Below are 16,735 nucleotides of genomic sequence, written 5' to 3'. Positions count from 1 at the left end.
TTACGACATAGACAATTTTGACTTTGCCGCTGGCCCATCTAGTGGAAATCGCTCAGCTCTGCCTCCAGGACAAGCTTCATCCCAATAAACATCAACCTGCTCCATGCAGCTAGTAGGAAAGAGTGGGGAAAGTTGAGTGCTCACTATTAGTAAGGTCAGACCGAGGAAGTTGTTACATATTTTGTATTTTTATCTATTATTTAGAGACCCGTTTGGGTGAGTAATAATGTTTTCAGCATTCAGAACGTCTAAAGAATCTATATGTTCTTCTGAAATATGAACACAGAAATACTGGACATTTTGATCTCTTATTATGGTGGTGATATGAAACAATTACAATCATGGTCTTGAACTGGACTAGCTTTAGATGGTCTCGAACACAACACTGTCAGGTGCCTTGTCTCACAGCTGAGCAAATATAACGGAATGCGGACACACACAGGGAACATTAAAAGGAATGAGGCCCTTCATCTTCTTCCCCAGAGTCAGATGAACTTGTGGATACCATGTTTATGTCTCTGTGTCCAGTATTAAGGTAGTAGTTTTGTGAGCCAATGCTAACTAGTGTCAGCTCATTTAATGGAAGCCCATAGACTTCCAGTCATTGCACTAACGCTAGTTAGCAATTGCACTAGCGCTGGTTAGCAATTTCCTTCAAACCGCAGACATAAAAATGGTATCCATGAGTTCATCTGACTCTGGGGAAGTAGATCAAGTGTCCCTTTACGGGGAGTATTCAATACAAGCCATATTGTGAACACACACACACACACACACACACACACACACACACACACACACACACACACACACACACACACACACACACACACACACACACACACACACACACACACACACACACACACACACACACACACACACACACACACACACAGTGTTGATAATGCAACAGAGCTCCTACCTTACAGTCATACTGCTCCATAAGTGGGCCCCTATAAGTGAGAGAACAGACATTTTATTGGTCAACATGTTCTGTCCAATAGGCTGTTTATCAGCTACCTGTTCGAGCCGTCTACAGTAGAACGCTCAGCTGTGAAAAAGGTTTAATACCCATATTGCTTCTATCTTTTCTGACCTTTTCAGAACTACGGGATTGGCTAGGGACTATGGTTAAGGGGTCCATTTGGGATTCAGATTGCAAAGCAGCCCAGAGTGAGACAGTCACTTCCATTTCCTGGTGGCAGTTTTTCTATTTATGAAGGATCCCCATCACTCTTCCTGGGGTCCAGCAACATTAAGGCAGTTATATACAATTTAAAATATTACATGACATTATATTTCATAACATTTTTCACAACACATTAAGTGTTTTCCCTATACTCCCACATATCTACAATACAAAATCCATGTGTACGTGTGTGTAGAGTGTGTGTCTGTGCCTGTGTGTGTCTCATCATAGTCCCGCTTTTCCATAAGGAAAAATCTGATTTTACTGCTTGCATCAGTTTCCTGATGTGGAGCTCCATGTAGCACTGTGCGCCTCTCATACTCTGCTCTGGACTTGGGGATTGTGAAGAGACCTCTGGTGACATGTCTTGTGGGGTTTGTCCGAGCTGTGTGCTAGTAGTTTAAAAACAGACAGCTCGGTGCATTCAGCATGTCAATTCTTCTTACAAAAACAAGTAGTGATGAATTTCATCTCTCCTCCACTTTGAGCCATGAGAGATTGACATGCATATTATTAATGTTAGCTCTCGAGTATACATTTAAGGGCCAGCCGTGTTGCCCTGTTCTGAGACAAATGTAATTTTTTCCCTCTTTGCACCTGACCACATGACTGGACAGTAGTGTGACAAAACTAGGGCCTGTAGGACCTGCCTTGTTGATAATGTTAAGGCAGAGTAGCGCTTTATAATGGACAGACTTTCCACAGCTTAGATAATAGTTGCATCAACATGTTTTGACCATGACAGTTTACAATCTAGGGTTACTCCAAGCAGTTTAGTCACCACAACTTGCTCAATTTCTACATTATTCATTACAATTTAGTTGAGGTTTGGGGATTAGTGAATGATTTGTCGCAAATACAAGGCATTTAGTTTTATAAATATTTGGGACTAACTTATTCCTTGCCACCCATTCTGAAACGGACTGCTGCTCATGTTAAGTGTTGCAGTAATTTCACTCACTTTAGAAGCTGACATGTATAGTGTTGAGTCACCCGCATACATAGACACTTTACTCAAAGCCAGTGGCATGACATTAGTAAAAATGGAACACAGTAAGGGGTCTAGACAGCTGCCCTGGGGATTTCCTGATTCTACCTGGATTATGTTGGATTATGTTGGAGAGGATTCCATTAAAGAACATCCTCTGTGTTCTGTTAGACAGGTAACTCTTTATCCACAATATATCAGGGGTATAAATCTATAAAAAAAAAAAACGTTTTTCCAGCAGCAGACTATGATCGATAATGTCAAAAGCCATAATGAAGTCCAATAAAACAGCTCCCACAATATTTTTTTATCATGCATCACTCACAGCCAATCATCAGTCATTTGTGTAAGTGCCGTGCTTGTTGAATGTCCTTCCCTATAAGTATGCTGAAAGTCTGTTGTCAATTTGTTTACTGTAAAATAGCATTGTATCTGGTCAAAAACAATTTATTTTCTTTTTTACTAAGGGTTGGTAACAGGCTGATTGGTTAGCTATTTGAGCCAGTAAAGGAATTCCAGGAATTCAGGATTACAGCCAGAAATTCAAAATGATAATGCTTGTCTTTCATAATTTGTTCAGTTATACTTGGATGTGTAGTGTCGGCATTTGTTGATGACATATCACGCCTAAATTGGCTAATATTGCAGATTTAAAAAATGATTAAAGTAGTTGGTAATATCAGTGGGGTTTGTGATAAATGAGCCATCTGATTCAATCAATTATGGAGCGGAGTTTGCCTTTTTACCCAAAATGTTAAGGTGCTCCAAAGCTTTTGCATTTGTGTCATAGTATAGTTTCTTCTTTTTATTCAGTTCAGTCACATGATTTCTCAATTTGCAATATGTTTGCCAATTGGTTGTGCAGCCAGACTCATTTGCCATTCCTTTTGCCTCATCCCTCTCATTCATACAGTGTTTTAGTACCTCATCAATCCACAGGGATTTAACAGTTTTTACAGTAATTTCCTTAATTGGTGCATACTTATTAGTAACTGGAATAAGTGTGTCAAATGCAGCATCTGGTTGCTCCTGATTACACACCACAGACAAGCAAATATTCTTTACATTATCAACATATGACTCACTACACAACGTATTGTATGACCTCTTATACACTATATTAGGCCCAGCTTTTAGAACTCTGGTTTTCCTAGATATGGTTACTATATTGTGATCACTACAGCCAATGGATTGAGACACTGCATTAAAGCAGATTTCTGCAGCATTAGTAAAGATGTTATCAATACATGAGTGGTGCAGCGGTCTAAGGCACTGTATCTCAGTGATAGAGGCTTCACCACAGACCCTGGTTCGATTCCAGGCTGTATCACAACAGGCCGTGATTGGGATACGAATTTGTTCTTAACTGACTAGCCTAGTTAAATAAAGGTAAAATAAAACATTTTAAAAATGTGATGACTTCATTCCTGTGTGTAACTACCCTGATATGTTAACTGAGAACATGAACCAGGTTGCAGGCACCTGTTGTTTGTAACTTTCTCTTGAGTGGGCAGCTTGATGAAAGCCAGTCAATTTTAAGATCACCCAGTAAATATATCACATACATTATGAACCATTTCACACACATTATCCAGATACTGACTGTTAACACTTGGTGGTCTATAGCAGCTTGCCACCAGAATGGGCTATAGGTGAGGCAGGTGAATCTGCAGCCATATTAATTCAACAGTATTTAAAATTAGATCCGCTCTAAGCTTTACAGGAATGTGGCTCTGAATATAGACCGCTTCACTGGGCATTTCTGTCATTTTTGTAGATGTTATAACCATTTATTGTACTGGGCTTCTCGGTAGTCAATATAATTCAAGAACGTGGTGTAACAAGGGGCTTGTTTTGGACAAGGGGCTTACAGTGTAGGGTGAAGTTGCCCCGAGATGCTGATCTTCTGCCAGTTTAGCATTTTTCCAACTAATGATTAAGGTTAGGATTGGGGCAGAGGAAACTAATCCAAGATCTGTACCTAGGGGAAACTTCACCCTGGAGCAGGGGCTTATTGCTTTTGTTATTATTCCCAGCTGAACTGGGGTTTTGCAACAACAGGCAGCTTGAAACAAAGCACGGTGATGTTCATTATGCACCCAAACAGCAAAAAAAATGACAAACAGAAACGACATGGGCAAAAAAAACACAAAAAAAAAACATTTTGGTTTCCATTGCCTTTTTAAAACATTTTAATTGTGTTCCCCAATGAACACAGCCCAGAACTACCATTTCATTACTTGGATTTGGATTGATACGCATACAGTAACAGTCAAAAGTTGACACACCTACTCATTCAAGGGTTTTTCTTTATTTTTTACTATTTTCTACATTGTAGAATAATAGTGAAGACATAAAAACTATGAAATAACACATATGGAATGATGTAGTGACAAAATAAGGGTTAAAATACAGTTGAAGTCGGACGTTTACATACACTTAGGTTGGAGTCATTACGACTCAATTTTCAACGACTCCACACATTTCTTGTTAACAAACTATAGTTTTGGCAAGTCGGTTAGGACATCTACTTTGTGCGTGACACAAGTAATTTTTCCAACAATTGTTTACAGACAGATTACTTGATTATTTGATACTGTATCACAATTCCAGTGGGTCAGAAGATACACTAAGTACATACACTAAGTTGACTGTGCCTTTAAACAACTTGGAAAATTCCAGAAAACGATGTCATGGCTTTAGAAGCTTCTAATAGGCTAATTGACATCATTTGAGTCAATTGTAGGTGTACCTGTGGATGTATTTCAAGGCCTACCTTCAAACTCAGTGCCTCTTTGCTTGACATCATGGGAAAATCAAAAGAAATCAGCCAAGACCTCATCCTTGGGAGCAATTTCCAAACGCCTGAAGGTACTACGTTCATCTGTACAAACAATAGTACGCTATTATAAATACCATTGGACCACGCAGCCGTCCTACCGCTCAGGAAGGAGATGTGTTCTGTCTCCTAGAGATGAACGTACTTTGGTGCGAAAAGTGCAAATCAAACCCAGAACAGCAAAGGATCTTGTGAAGATGCTGGAGGAAACAGGTACAAAAGTATCTATAACCACAGTAAAACGAGTCCTAAGTCCTATATCGACATAACCTGAAATCCCGCTCAGCCAGGAAGAAACCACTGCTCCAAAACCGCCATAAAAAAATACAGACTACGGTTTGCAACTGCACATGGAGACAAAGATTGTACTTTTTGGAGAAATGTCCTCTGGTCTGATGAAACAAAAATAGAACTGTTTAGCCATAATGACCATCGCTAAGTTTGGAGGAAAAAGGGTTAGGCTTGCAACCTGAAGAACATCATCCCAACCGTGAAGCACGGGGGTGCAGGAGAGACTGGTGCACTTCACAAAATAGATGGCATCATGAGGATTGAAAATTATGTGGATATATTGAAGCAACATCTCAAGACATCAGTCAGGAAGTTAAAGCTTGGTCGCAAATGGGTCTTCCAAATGAACAATGACCCCAAGCATACTTCCAAAGTGGTGGTAAAATGGCTTAAGGACAAGAAAGTCAAGGTATTGGAGGGGCCATCACAAAGCCCTGACCTCAGTCCTAGAGAAAATGTGTGGGCAGAATTGAAAAAGTGTGTGCAAGCAAGGAGGCCTACAAACCTGACTCAGTTACACCAGCTCTGTCAGGAGGAATGGGCCACAATTAACCCAAATTATTGTGGGAAGGTTGTGGAAGGCTACCCAAAACATTTGACCCAAGGCTACCAAATACTAATTGAGTGTATATGTAAACTTCTGCCAAACTGGGAATGTGATGAAAGAAATAAAAGCTCAAATAAATCATTCTCTCTACTATTATTCTGACATTTCATTCTTAAAATAAAGTGTTGCTCCTAACTGACCTAATACAGGGAATTTTTACTAGGTTTAAATGTCAGGAATTGTGAAAACTGAGTTTAAATGTAGTTGGCTAAGGTGTATGTACATTTCCGACTTCAACTGTATATTGTATATTTGAGATTCTTCAAAGTAGCCACCCTTTGCCTTGATGACAGCTTTGCACACCCTTGGCATTCTCTCAATCAGCTTCATGACATCGTCACTTGGAATCCATTTAAATTAACATGTGTGCTTTGTTAAGTTATTTTGTTTGTTTATTCTTTCCTTCTTAATGCTTTTGAGCCAATCAGTTGGGTTGTGACAAGGTAGGTGTGGTATACAGAAGATAGCCCTATTTGGTAAAATACCAAGTCCATATTATGGCAAGAACAGCTCAAATAAGCAAAGAGAAACAACAGTCCGTCATTACTTTAAGACATGAAGACATGAAGGTCAGTCAATCCGGAACATTTCAAGAACTTGTTGAAAATGCCTCTCATGAAAAGGAAGACCCAGAGTTACCTCTGCTGCAGAGGATAAGTTCATTAGAGTTAACTGCACCTCAGATTGCAGCCCAAATAAATGCTTCATAGAGTTCAAGTAACAGACACATCTCAACATCAACTGTTCAGAGGAGACTGCGTAAATCAGGCCTTCATGTCTTCATGTGGCTACCACAGCATTCTGCAGGGATACGCCATCCAATCTGGTTTGCGCTTAGTGGGACTATCATTTGTTTTTTTAATAGGACATTGACCCAAAATACACCTCCAGGCTGTGTAAGGGTTATTTGACCAAGAAGGAGAGTGATCGAGCTGCATCAAATAACCTGGCCTCCACAATCACTCGACCTCAACCCAATTGTGATGGTTTGGGATGAGTTGGACCGCAGAGTGAAGGAAAAAGCAGCCAACAACTGCTCAGCATGTGTGGGAACTCCTTCCAGACGGTTGAAAAGCATTCCAGGTGAAGCTGGTTGAGAGAATGCCAAGAGTGTGCAAAGCTGTCATCAAGGCAAAGGGTGGCTACTTTGAATAATATAAAGTACTTTTTGGTTATTACATGATTCCATGTGTGATATTTCATAGGGTTGATGTCTTCACTATTATTCTACAATGTAGAAAATAGTAAAACATTTTTTTTAAACTTGAATGTGTAATGAACACGAGAGGAGACAGAGCACTGGTTTCAAGCGCAGGGCGCAGCAGGTGTTTATTGAAAAGGACCACAGGAGGAGGCAGGTAGCTGGGTCAAGGGGCAGACAGGTCATACACAGGGGGTCCAAAAGGGAAACAGTACAGGCAGGGGAAAGGCTAGTAAACGTAGTCCGGGAGATCAGGAAACAGATGGGTAATAGGAAATCCAATAGGCTAAAGTACAGGCAGGGAATAGGCTAAAGGTGTCGTTAGTGAGGCAGGCAAAAGCTATCATACACGGGAGGAGAAAAATCACGGGAAAACAGAGTTCCGAAAGCTGTGTGTCACAAAACAAACAATATCTCACAGTGATGGGGTGCCAAAAAACTGAACTAAATAGTGTGTGATAATGACATACAGGTGTGTGAACAGGTGATTAGAATTCAGGTGATTGGGATCTGGAAAGTGAACTGCGTTCAGGGGATCTAGGTGTTCTCGAGAGTGAGCTGGAAAGTGGGCTGGAAAGTGAGCTGCGTTCAGGGGATCTACGTGTTTTGAGTGTGTGAGTTAGAAGCAGACGTTACAGAATGAGTAGCTGTGTCCAAACGTTTGACTGGTACTGTATATACAATGTCTTAGGAGAGTATTTGGACCCATTGACTTTTTCCACATTTTGGTACGTTTACAACCTTAATCTAAAACAGTTGACTGTTACTGTATGCATATCAATCCAAATGCAAGTAATGAAATGGTTCTGGGCTGTGTTCATTGGGGCACACAATACACATACAGTAACAGTCAAAAGTTGACACACCTACTCATTCAAGGGTTTTTCTTTATTTTTTACTATTTTCTACATTGTAGAATAAATAAAACAGTTGACATTTTTTTTAAAGTATTCAAACCCTTTGCTATGAGACTGGAAATTGAGCTCAGGTGCATCCTGTTTCCATTGATCTTCCTTGAGATGTTTTTACAACTTGATTGGAGTCCACCTGTGGTAAATTCCAGTGATTGGACATGATTTGGAAAGGCACACACCTGTCTATATAAGGTCCCACAGTTGACCGTGCATGTCAGAGCAAAAACCAAGCCATGAGGTCGAAGGAATTGTAAAATGGATTCTTAAATGAAACAAGTTTGTAACCACCAAGACTCTTCCTAGAGCTGGCCGCCTGGCCAAACTGAGCAATTGGGGGAGAAGGGCCTTGGTCAGGGAGATGACCAAGAAGCCAATGGTCACTAATAACAGAGCTCTAGAGTTCCTCTGTGGAGATGGGAGAACCCTCCAGAAGGACAACCATCTCTGCAGCACTCCACCAATCAGGCCTTTATGGGAGAGTGACACTCCTCAGTGATCTTTTTGGCCTTCCTGTGACATTGGGTACTGTAGGTGTCCTGGAGGGCAGGTAGTTTGCCTCCAGTGATGCGTTAGGCAGACCACACCAACCTCTGGAGAGCCCTGCGGTTGCAGGCGGCGCAGTTGCCATACCAGGTAGTGATACAGCCCTACAGGATGCTCTCAATTGTGCATCTGTAAAAGTTTCTGAGGGTTTTAGGTGCCAAGTCAAATTTCTTTAGCCTCTTGAGGCTGAAGAGGCACTGTTACGCCTTCTTCATTACACTGTTTGTGTGGGTGGACCATTTCTTTTTGTCAGTGATGTGTACGCCGAGGAACATGAAGCTTTCCACCTGCTCCCTCTGCTGTTTCCTGAAGTCCACGATCAGCTCCTTTTGTGTTGTTGACGTTGAGTGAGAGATTGTTTTCCTGGCACCACACTCACCACACTCACAGAGCCCTCACCTCCTCCCTGTAGGCTGTCTCATCATTGTTGGTAATCAAACTACTACTGTTGTGTCGTCTGTACAGGAGGGGGCTGTGTTCACACCAATGTGGGGCTCCAGTGTTGAGGATCAGTGAAATGGAGGTGTTGTTTTCCCTTTGTAGTCTGATTGTCTGTAGACATACGTTTTGTGTCTGAGACGTAGAATTGCGACTCCACTTTGTCTCTGTGCTGACGTTTTGCCTGTTTGATTGCCTTACGGAAGGAATAACTACACTGTTTGTATTCGGCCATATTCCCAGTCACCTTACCGTGATTAAATGTGGTGGTTCTCGCTTTCCAGTTTGCGCGAATGCTGCCTTCTATCCACGGTTTCTGGTTAGGGTAGGTTTTAATAGTCACAGTGGGTACATCCTGATAAACTCAGTCACCGTATCAGTGAATTCGTCAATGTTAATTCGTCAACGCTGCCCGGAATATATCTCAGTCTGCGTGATCAAAACAATCTTGAAGTGTGGATCTGTTGCAGTTATGACGCAAGTTTCGCTATGCTGTCAAATCCTCCCACGTTTGTAGTTTGACCAGCTGTTCTCAGCAACTGCTATTTTTTAATTAGCTTGTTTGGTAGCAAAAAAAAAATGTACCTAGCTTCTAGTCTAGTGTTTGATATTCAACGCGATTTCCTCGTAATAAACAGTGTCGAGTGTCCTGGTGAAAAGGCAAACTTTTCTAGCTATTCCAGGCAAAAATCGGGAAATATTAGCTCATTTCTATGGAGTAAATGTAAATAGCTACTTTGCTTTTATTTTGGCTGCAGAGGTCGTGACTGTGTAGCTAAGCAAGGGATGAACGACTGGGTCGCATCCATAAATACCGAACTAATCGAATGAACGACTGGGTCGTGTCTCTAGCAACCAAAAGATGAGAAAGCATGAATTTGCTTCTAAAAAATAAAATATAAATGGAAAAAAAAGCATTTATATCACTAAATGTGTGCTTTCATATATTTTTTGGGGCAGCTGTGGTATAAGAGGGATAAACGCCTCAGTTCTGTATAATACCAGCAGGTAACCTAGCAGTTAATAGCATTGGGCCAGTAACTGAAAGGTTGCTGGTTTGAATCCGAGCCGACAAGGTGAAAAATCTATCAATATGCCTGTGAGCAAGGCACTTAACCCTAATTGCTCCTGTAAGTCGCTCTGGCTAAATGACTAAACATTTAAACAAATAAACACTGATGTTCTATACATTACCTTGGAAAAATGAACTCTGCAAAGGGATTCTGCTCTGTCCATTATTTCCAAGGTAATGTACAGAACATCGGTGTTTATCCCTTAAATATTGAGCGATGCACTTACATACCTTTAGAGAAAGAGACACATCTGGAGAGAGCCACATCTTTAACAAGCAGCACTGTCCCCATCAGAGCCAAGGAAAGGGCAAGAAGACAGTACGCTCTATAGGAACTGAGGGCCACAAACCTAGAGGATCAGAAATAAACAATGTCATCATGGGTCATTATCTCTCTTTTATCTCTCATCCTGATGCCTTGTTGTGAGCTTGCACTGTACATGGAGAAGAATTAAACAAATCATTAAGGATTGCAGCTAACTAACCAAATAACCAAGTCACAAAATGAAACAGACAAACATATTTTAAGGTTTTACTGCTAACCTACAAAGCATTACATGGGCTTGCTCCTACCTAATCTCTCTGATTTGGTCCTGCTGTACATACGTACGCTACGGTCACAAGACGCAGGCCTCCTAATTGTCCCTAGAATTTCTAAGCAAACAGCTGGAGGCAGGGCTTTCTCCTATAGAGCTCAATTTTTATGGAATGGTCTGCCTACCCTCGGTCTCAACCTTTAAGTCTTTACTGAAGACTCATCTCTTCAGTGGGTCATATGATTGAGTGTAGTCTGGCCCAGGAGTGTGAAGGTGAATGGAGAGGCTCTGGAGCAACGAACCGCCCTTGCTGTCTCTGTCTGGCCGGTTCCCCTCTTTCCACTGGGATTCTCTGCCTCTAACCCTATTACAGGGGCCGAGTCACTGGCTTACTGGTGCTCTTTCATGCCATCCCTAGGAGGGGTGCGTCACTTGAGTGGGTTGAGTCACTGACGTGATCTTCCTGTCTGGGTTGGCGCCCCCCCTTGGGTTATGCCGTGGCGGAGATCTTTGTGGGCTAAACTCGGCCTTGTCTCAGGATGGTAAATTGATTGTTGAAGATACCCCTCTAGTGGTGTTGGGGCTATGCTTTGGCAAAGTGTGTGGGGTTATATCCTTCCTGTTTGGCCCTGTCTGGGGGTATCATCGGATGGGGCCACAGTGTCTCCTGACCCCTCCTGTCTCAGCCTCCAGTATTTATGCTGCAGTAGTTTGTGTCGGGGGGCTAGGGTCAGTTTGTTATATCTGGAGTACTTCTGTCTTATCCGGTGTCCTGTGTGAATTTAAGTATGCTCTCTCTAATTCTCTCTCTCTCTCGGAGAACCTGAGCCCTAGGACCATGCCTCAGGACTACCTGGTATGATGACTCCTTGCTGTCCCCAGTCCACCTGGTCGTGCTGCTGCTCCAGTTTCAACTGTTCTGCCTGCGACTATGGAACCCTGACCTGGTCACCGGACGTGCTACCTGTCCCAGACCTGCTACCTGTCCCAGACCTGCTACCTGTCCCAGACCTGCTACCTGTCCCAGACCTGCTACCTGTCCCAGACCTGCTGTTTTCAACTCTCTAGAGACAGCAGGAGCGGTAGAGATACTCTTAATGATCGGCTATGAAAAGCCAACTGACATTTACTCCTGAGGTGCTGACTTGCTGCACCCTCGACAACTACTGGGATTATTATTATTTGACCATGCTGGTCATTTATGAACATTTGAACATCTTGGCCATGTTCTGTTATAATCTCCACCCGGCACAGCCAGAAGAGGACTGGCCACCCCTCATAGCCTGGTTCCTCTCTAGGTTTCTTCCTAGGTTTTGGCCTTTCTAGAGAGTTTTTCCTAGCCGCCATGCTTCTACACCTGCATTGCTTGCTGTTTGGGGTTTTAGGATGGGTTTCTGTACAGCACTTTGAGATATCAGCTGATGTAAGAAGGGCTTGATAAATACATTTAATTTGATAATTAGATATTGAGAAGTGATTAGTTGTCTAAACCTGATGTTGGGCTGAGCGAGAGAAATGCATTACACATGATCATCACCCTTCTGGAAAAAGATTGCAGTACAAAGCAGTTATTCTGCAATTACCTCATCCAAAATACCACAGTCAACTGCAGTTATTGCACTTTTACCGCAGTTTCAAAACTGCAATCTTTTTTTGTAAGGGCAATATGCATTCAATACCACTCAATGCCCTTCACTGTAAAACCGTGACTATGGAAACCTCTCTTTCACTTTCTCTCTTCTGTTCCCATGTTCTAGTCATAACATGCCTTGTTTTTGTGTTGTTGAAGTTGAGTTAAACTTGCTTGGCCAAGGTAATAGCACAGCTATAATCTTTACACGTTCATAATCCTTGCAACAGCCTACTGTGAGGAACAAAACAGGACTTGAGCATTTGCATTATTGCATAAAATGTCCTGCAGACATAATTAATTTTAGAATAATTTATAAGTGGGAAAGGACAGTTGCTTATTCAATGCATAACACTAATAGGCACGCACGTGCACACGCACAGAGTCGATCTTGTTGTTGTTCCCACTCCCTATCCAACACAAATTATGAATTTGTCATTATACACAGCCAGGTCATTTTTTATTTAACCTTTATTTAACTACTCAAGTCAGTTAAGAACAAATTCTTATTTACACTGACGGGCTACCGATGGCCAAACCCTAACGACGCTGGGCCAATTGTGCGCCGCCCAATGGGACTCCCAATCACGGCCGGTTGTGATACAGGCTGGAATTGAACCAGGGTCTGTAGTGACGCATCTAGCACTGATATGCAGTGCCGTAGACCGCTGCGCCACTCGGGAGTCATGATATTGCATCATATTGCAATTGCATTCAATATGCACTCATTCCAAATCAAATATCTTATTTGTTAATCATGATACTGTAGGCTATAATATACACTACATTTCACCACAATTAGAATGTTATAGATATGCTATAATAATAGAGGAGAACCATTTGTAAAAGCACTCAATGGTTTCTATAGGTCGTTTTCAACGACGGTCACATCATTTCCACCACGTCATGCTTACCAGTACACAGCAGTGGTGGCAGCAAAGAGTGTCGTGGTCCTAAAAGGTTTATTCCAGTTGATCACGTTTGAAATGCGACAGTCCGCTATAACAGCCTGCTCTTCCTCGTGCCCAGCCGCCGCCATCGCCCCACCTGAGTGTCTAGCCCTGGCCAGACTCACGGCTGCAGCCTCCGGCGCCGCCACTACCGCAGCATCCTCGTGCCGATTCTGACGTGGGAGAGAAGCTATAAGGACTCGCCTGGTGCCCAATCAGATGACGTATGTCGCGCATCTGAGTCAAGTGTGGAGCCGAATGTATTCGGTTCAGTCAAGTCGTTCTGATAAAAACCCTTCCCATATAGTTTATGCTGGTTAGCTGACAACAACAACAGCATAGTGCTACCAAAAATAAAGTGATGTTCATTTCGATGGAACAACTTATCCAGTCACCATCTGGATTCGGACACCATCTGTAGTTTGTACCGTCTGACGTTATTTTTTATTTCCAGTAGGAGAGTAGCCTACATGATACTACATACCTTCTAACATTGGTAGTAGCCATCTGGATGTTAGCTAGCCCAAGATGTACTCAAAAGGAGGCGGACGTTTCTCCCTAAGGTCCAAGGACCTTCCGTATATGTTATTTTCAGAGGTAGACTGGATCTGGCAGCCGAAACGGCCAAATACTCCCATCTTTACGTGAATCGATTCTTAATTGCGATATGGTTCTAGAAACATAAAGCACTTTACTTTCAAATCACATCAAAATAATTTCACAAGTGCAAAATATACACTTACTGTACACAGTAGCAGTGCGTGGGTAAAATCACTGGGGAAGACAAAAACCAGAAAAAAAGCCAAATTACAAGCTACTGTATGTGTTATAATAAATGTGTTGTTTGCTCTATAAATCCTGTTAGTACATATGTCACCTTGATATGTAGGACTAAGGCAGAGACTAAGGCATAAGAAGACACAGTGGCAGAATAAATTCAACCACGCCTTTATTTCATCACAAAGCCAGAGAGCAACCTCTGTCTGGTGATGTCCACAAAGCATACCGCATGTAACAAACAGTTACATGACCTACAGCATGGTCAAGCAAGTTCATGTTTTCGACATTTTCGGACGACTAAATAACTATTGATTTAGAACCACAGGGTTTAGCGCACGTCTCAAAGAAAACAGGAGCTGCCTCCACTATTCCGGCACCATTTCAACTGACCTATGCTTAGTCTAATACAGTGACAACTAAAAGAAACCAAAAACAATTTAGTCCAATCAACATAAGCTAAAAATTATTTGGCTGTCCATGGTTCTGATTTTTGTGTGTGTGTGTGTGTGTGTGTGTGTGTGTGTGTGTGTGTGTGTGTGTGTGTGTAAATTGAAGACAAAAAAAAAAACATGCTGACTCACCCTAGAGCAACTCCAATGCCATTCTCTTTCAAGTTGCTGAAACAGTCTATGACTCAATACATGCTTTTAGTTGTTGTTGGCTACCTGGCTAAAATGCTTGCCCGCTTTCATGAGCAAAGATGATCTAGCTAGCTAGTTAACATTAGCTTACAAGCTACATCTAGCTACATATTGAACTTCCATCCTCTCAGGCCAGGGGCACAAATCTCTAACTCCATCCATGTCTAATTTAGGAAAGGGACCATTTTAGCTAGCTAGCCACCAGAGGACAACAACACAACGAGACGCAACGATTCACGTATTTTTTTTCACCAATGACGTTTTGCTTTTGATGTGATTGGTGTGAAGCCAAATCCAAATTGGCTTCCCTTGACACCATTTTTTTGGTCTGCCAGGACCAATCACAGTTGAGCTCACTCGGTTATCTCTACGCTGATGGGCTATTATTGTATTATTTTTTATTATTAAGGGAGGCTCACTTGGATGCTTTCTCCGGTGAGATCAATTCACAAGAGGCTGAATCTAAGGAAAATTATTAAACACAGAGACAAAGATAAATTATTTGGTATGTTTTAACTTTTTTTCTTAGTCAATTATTTGGGGGAAGCCATCCATAAATACACAGCTTTATCACAGTTGCAGCCGACAGTATTTTTCAGTGACAACAGGTTTCTGGAGGCCTTCTTACATTACACACAGGTGTTCGGAGCATGCTAGATAGCTAATTGGCACAGGTGGACCATATATCTTCCGTCTGTCTTCTGTAAACATGCCTGTAACAATGGAGATATGGCCATGTGGAAACACGAACCAACCCTAAACCTCCTCATGCTTCCAAAACGGTACCCCAACCAATGCGCGTTAATGATCAGATCGAGTGTCAGGGCTCTTAACAAAACTCCCCTGTACAGGAGATGCCTTTGTCCAATGACTTTTATGTGTAATGTAATGGAATGGAACTGCGACATAGTCTACACTGCTAAATGGGGAGAGTTTGCACTACAAATCGACAGCTGTCATGTCTACTCCCGCTCCCCCTCTCCGGCACTCAATGTTGGCGGTCTACTAAAACCGGTCTTGGCAACCCATCTTCACACACACCTGCGTCTCATCAGTCACACCAGGACTTCATTACTCCCTGATTACTTACCCATTATTTAGCCCTCTTTTGTTTTCAGTTATCAGGTAGTATTGGTTATGTTTCCTTGTCTGTTATTTCTCTTGTTTTGTATCGTTCTGTGTCCATTATTATTAAACTCACTAACTGCACCTGCTTCCTGACTCACTGCATTGATGTTACAGAATACTACCTCAACAAATGGAAGCAGCAGTTTATTAGGACATCTCCCAGATGGTTGCGAACAGGAACACCTACTTCGCCTACGCCACGACCAGCTAGCACAACTGGGGACGGCTATGGATGAAAGCCTTCGTGTTCTTCAACATCTCGACATTCCCAGAGGGGCGTCGCCTCCAACAAGTGGAGGATTCTCTACCGCAAGTCGAGTCAGCACTCCAGCCCATCCCCCAATAGTCAGCCCAGGTCAGCGATGCCCGTTTGTCCCTCCCGGACAAATATGACAAGTCTCCATCCAAATGCCATGGCTTCCTACTCCAGTGCTCCCTCTATTTCACTCATCAGATGGGAGCCCCCACCACCAAGAGGTCCAATGTTGCCACGGTTGGGCTATGGCTGCCTGGGAGAGAGGAGAGGAGAAGCTGGGTTCCTATGAGGGGTTCATGGCTCTGTTCAGGAGGGCCGTTGACCATCCACCGGAGGGCAGAGAGGTGGGTGAACGCCTCCTCCAACTACGGCAGTATGGCCAGACCACTGCGGACAGGAGCAGCATCCAGTGGATGGAATGAGCCGGTGCTCTGCACCCTATTCAGAAGAGGATTTTGCGAAGAGGTCCAGACGGAGTTGGCGTGCCGAGACGACAATCTAACCTTGGACACACTAATCGCGATTGCCATCCGTCTGGATAACCTTCCTTGCCATCCGGCTGGATGACCTTCCTTGGGAGCATCGGCAGCCCCATCGCCTCTCTCCCTCCTGAGTCAGAACCCATGGAGGTAGGGGCCACGCACCTCCCCGCGGTTGAGCAATGCCGTTGGAGACAGTTAGGGCTCTGTCCCTTTTGTGGCCAGGAGGTGCACTAGCTTCACCGGTGTC

At 42.8% G+C, this 16,735-nt stretch overlaps 1 protein-coding gene across 5 annotated transcripts in view; it reads right to left on the bottom strand.

Moving 5' to 3' along the window:
• The window catches only part of retreg1 (reticulophagy regulator 1), a 66,509-nt gene extending 53,126 nt beyond the window's left edge, over positions 1–13,383 (bottom strand). For all 5 annotated transcript variants that reach the window (XM_052477328.1, XM_052477329.1, XM_052477330.1 and 2 more), the window contains exons 1-3: positions 13,166–13,383; positions 10,317–10,435; positions 926–956 (exon numbers count right to left, since the gene is read on the bottom strand). In XM_052477328.1, the coding sequence (XP_052333288.1) occupies positions 926–956; positions 10,317–10,435; positions 13,166–13,290 (275 nt within the window). In that variant the 5' untranslated portion in view covers positions 13,291–13,383. The remainder of the gene's footprint in view (positions 1–925; positions 957–10,316; positions 10,436–13,165) is intronic.
• Positions 13,384–16,735: the final 3,352 nt, after the last annotated feature.

This window comes from Oncorhynchus keta, chromosome 23 (assembly GCF_023373465.1).
Source record: "Oncorhynchus keta strain PuntledgeMale-10-30-2019 chromosome 23, Oket_V2, whole genome shotgun sequence".
Lineage (NCBI taxonomy): Eukaryota > Metazoa > Chordata > Actinopteri > Salmoniformes > Salmonidae > Oncorhynchus > Oncorhynchus keta.
This window is presented reverse-complemented; position numbering and strand designations above follow the sequence as displayed.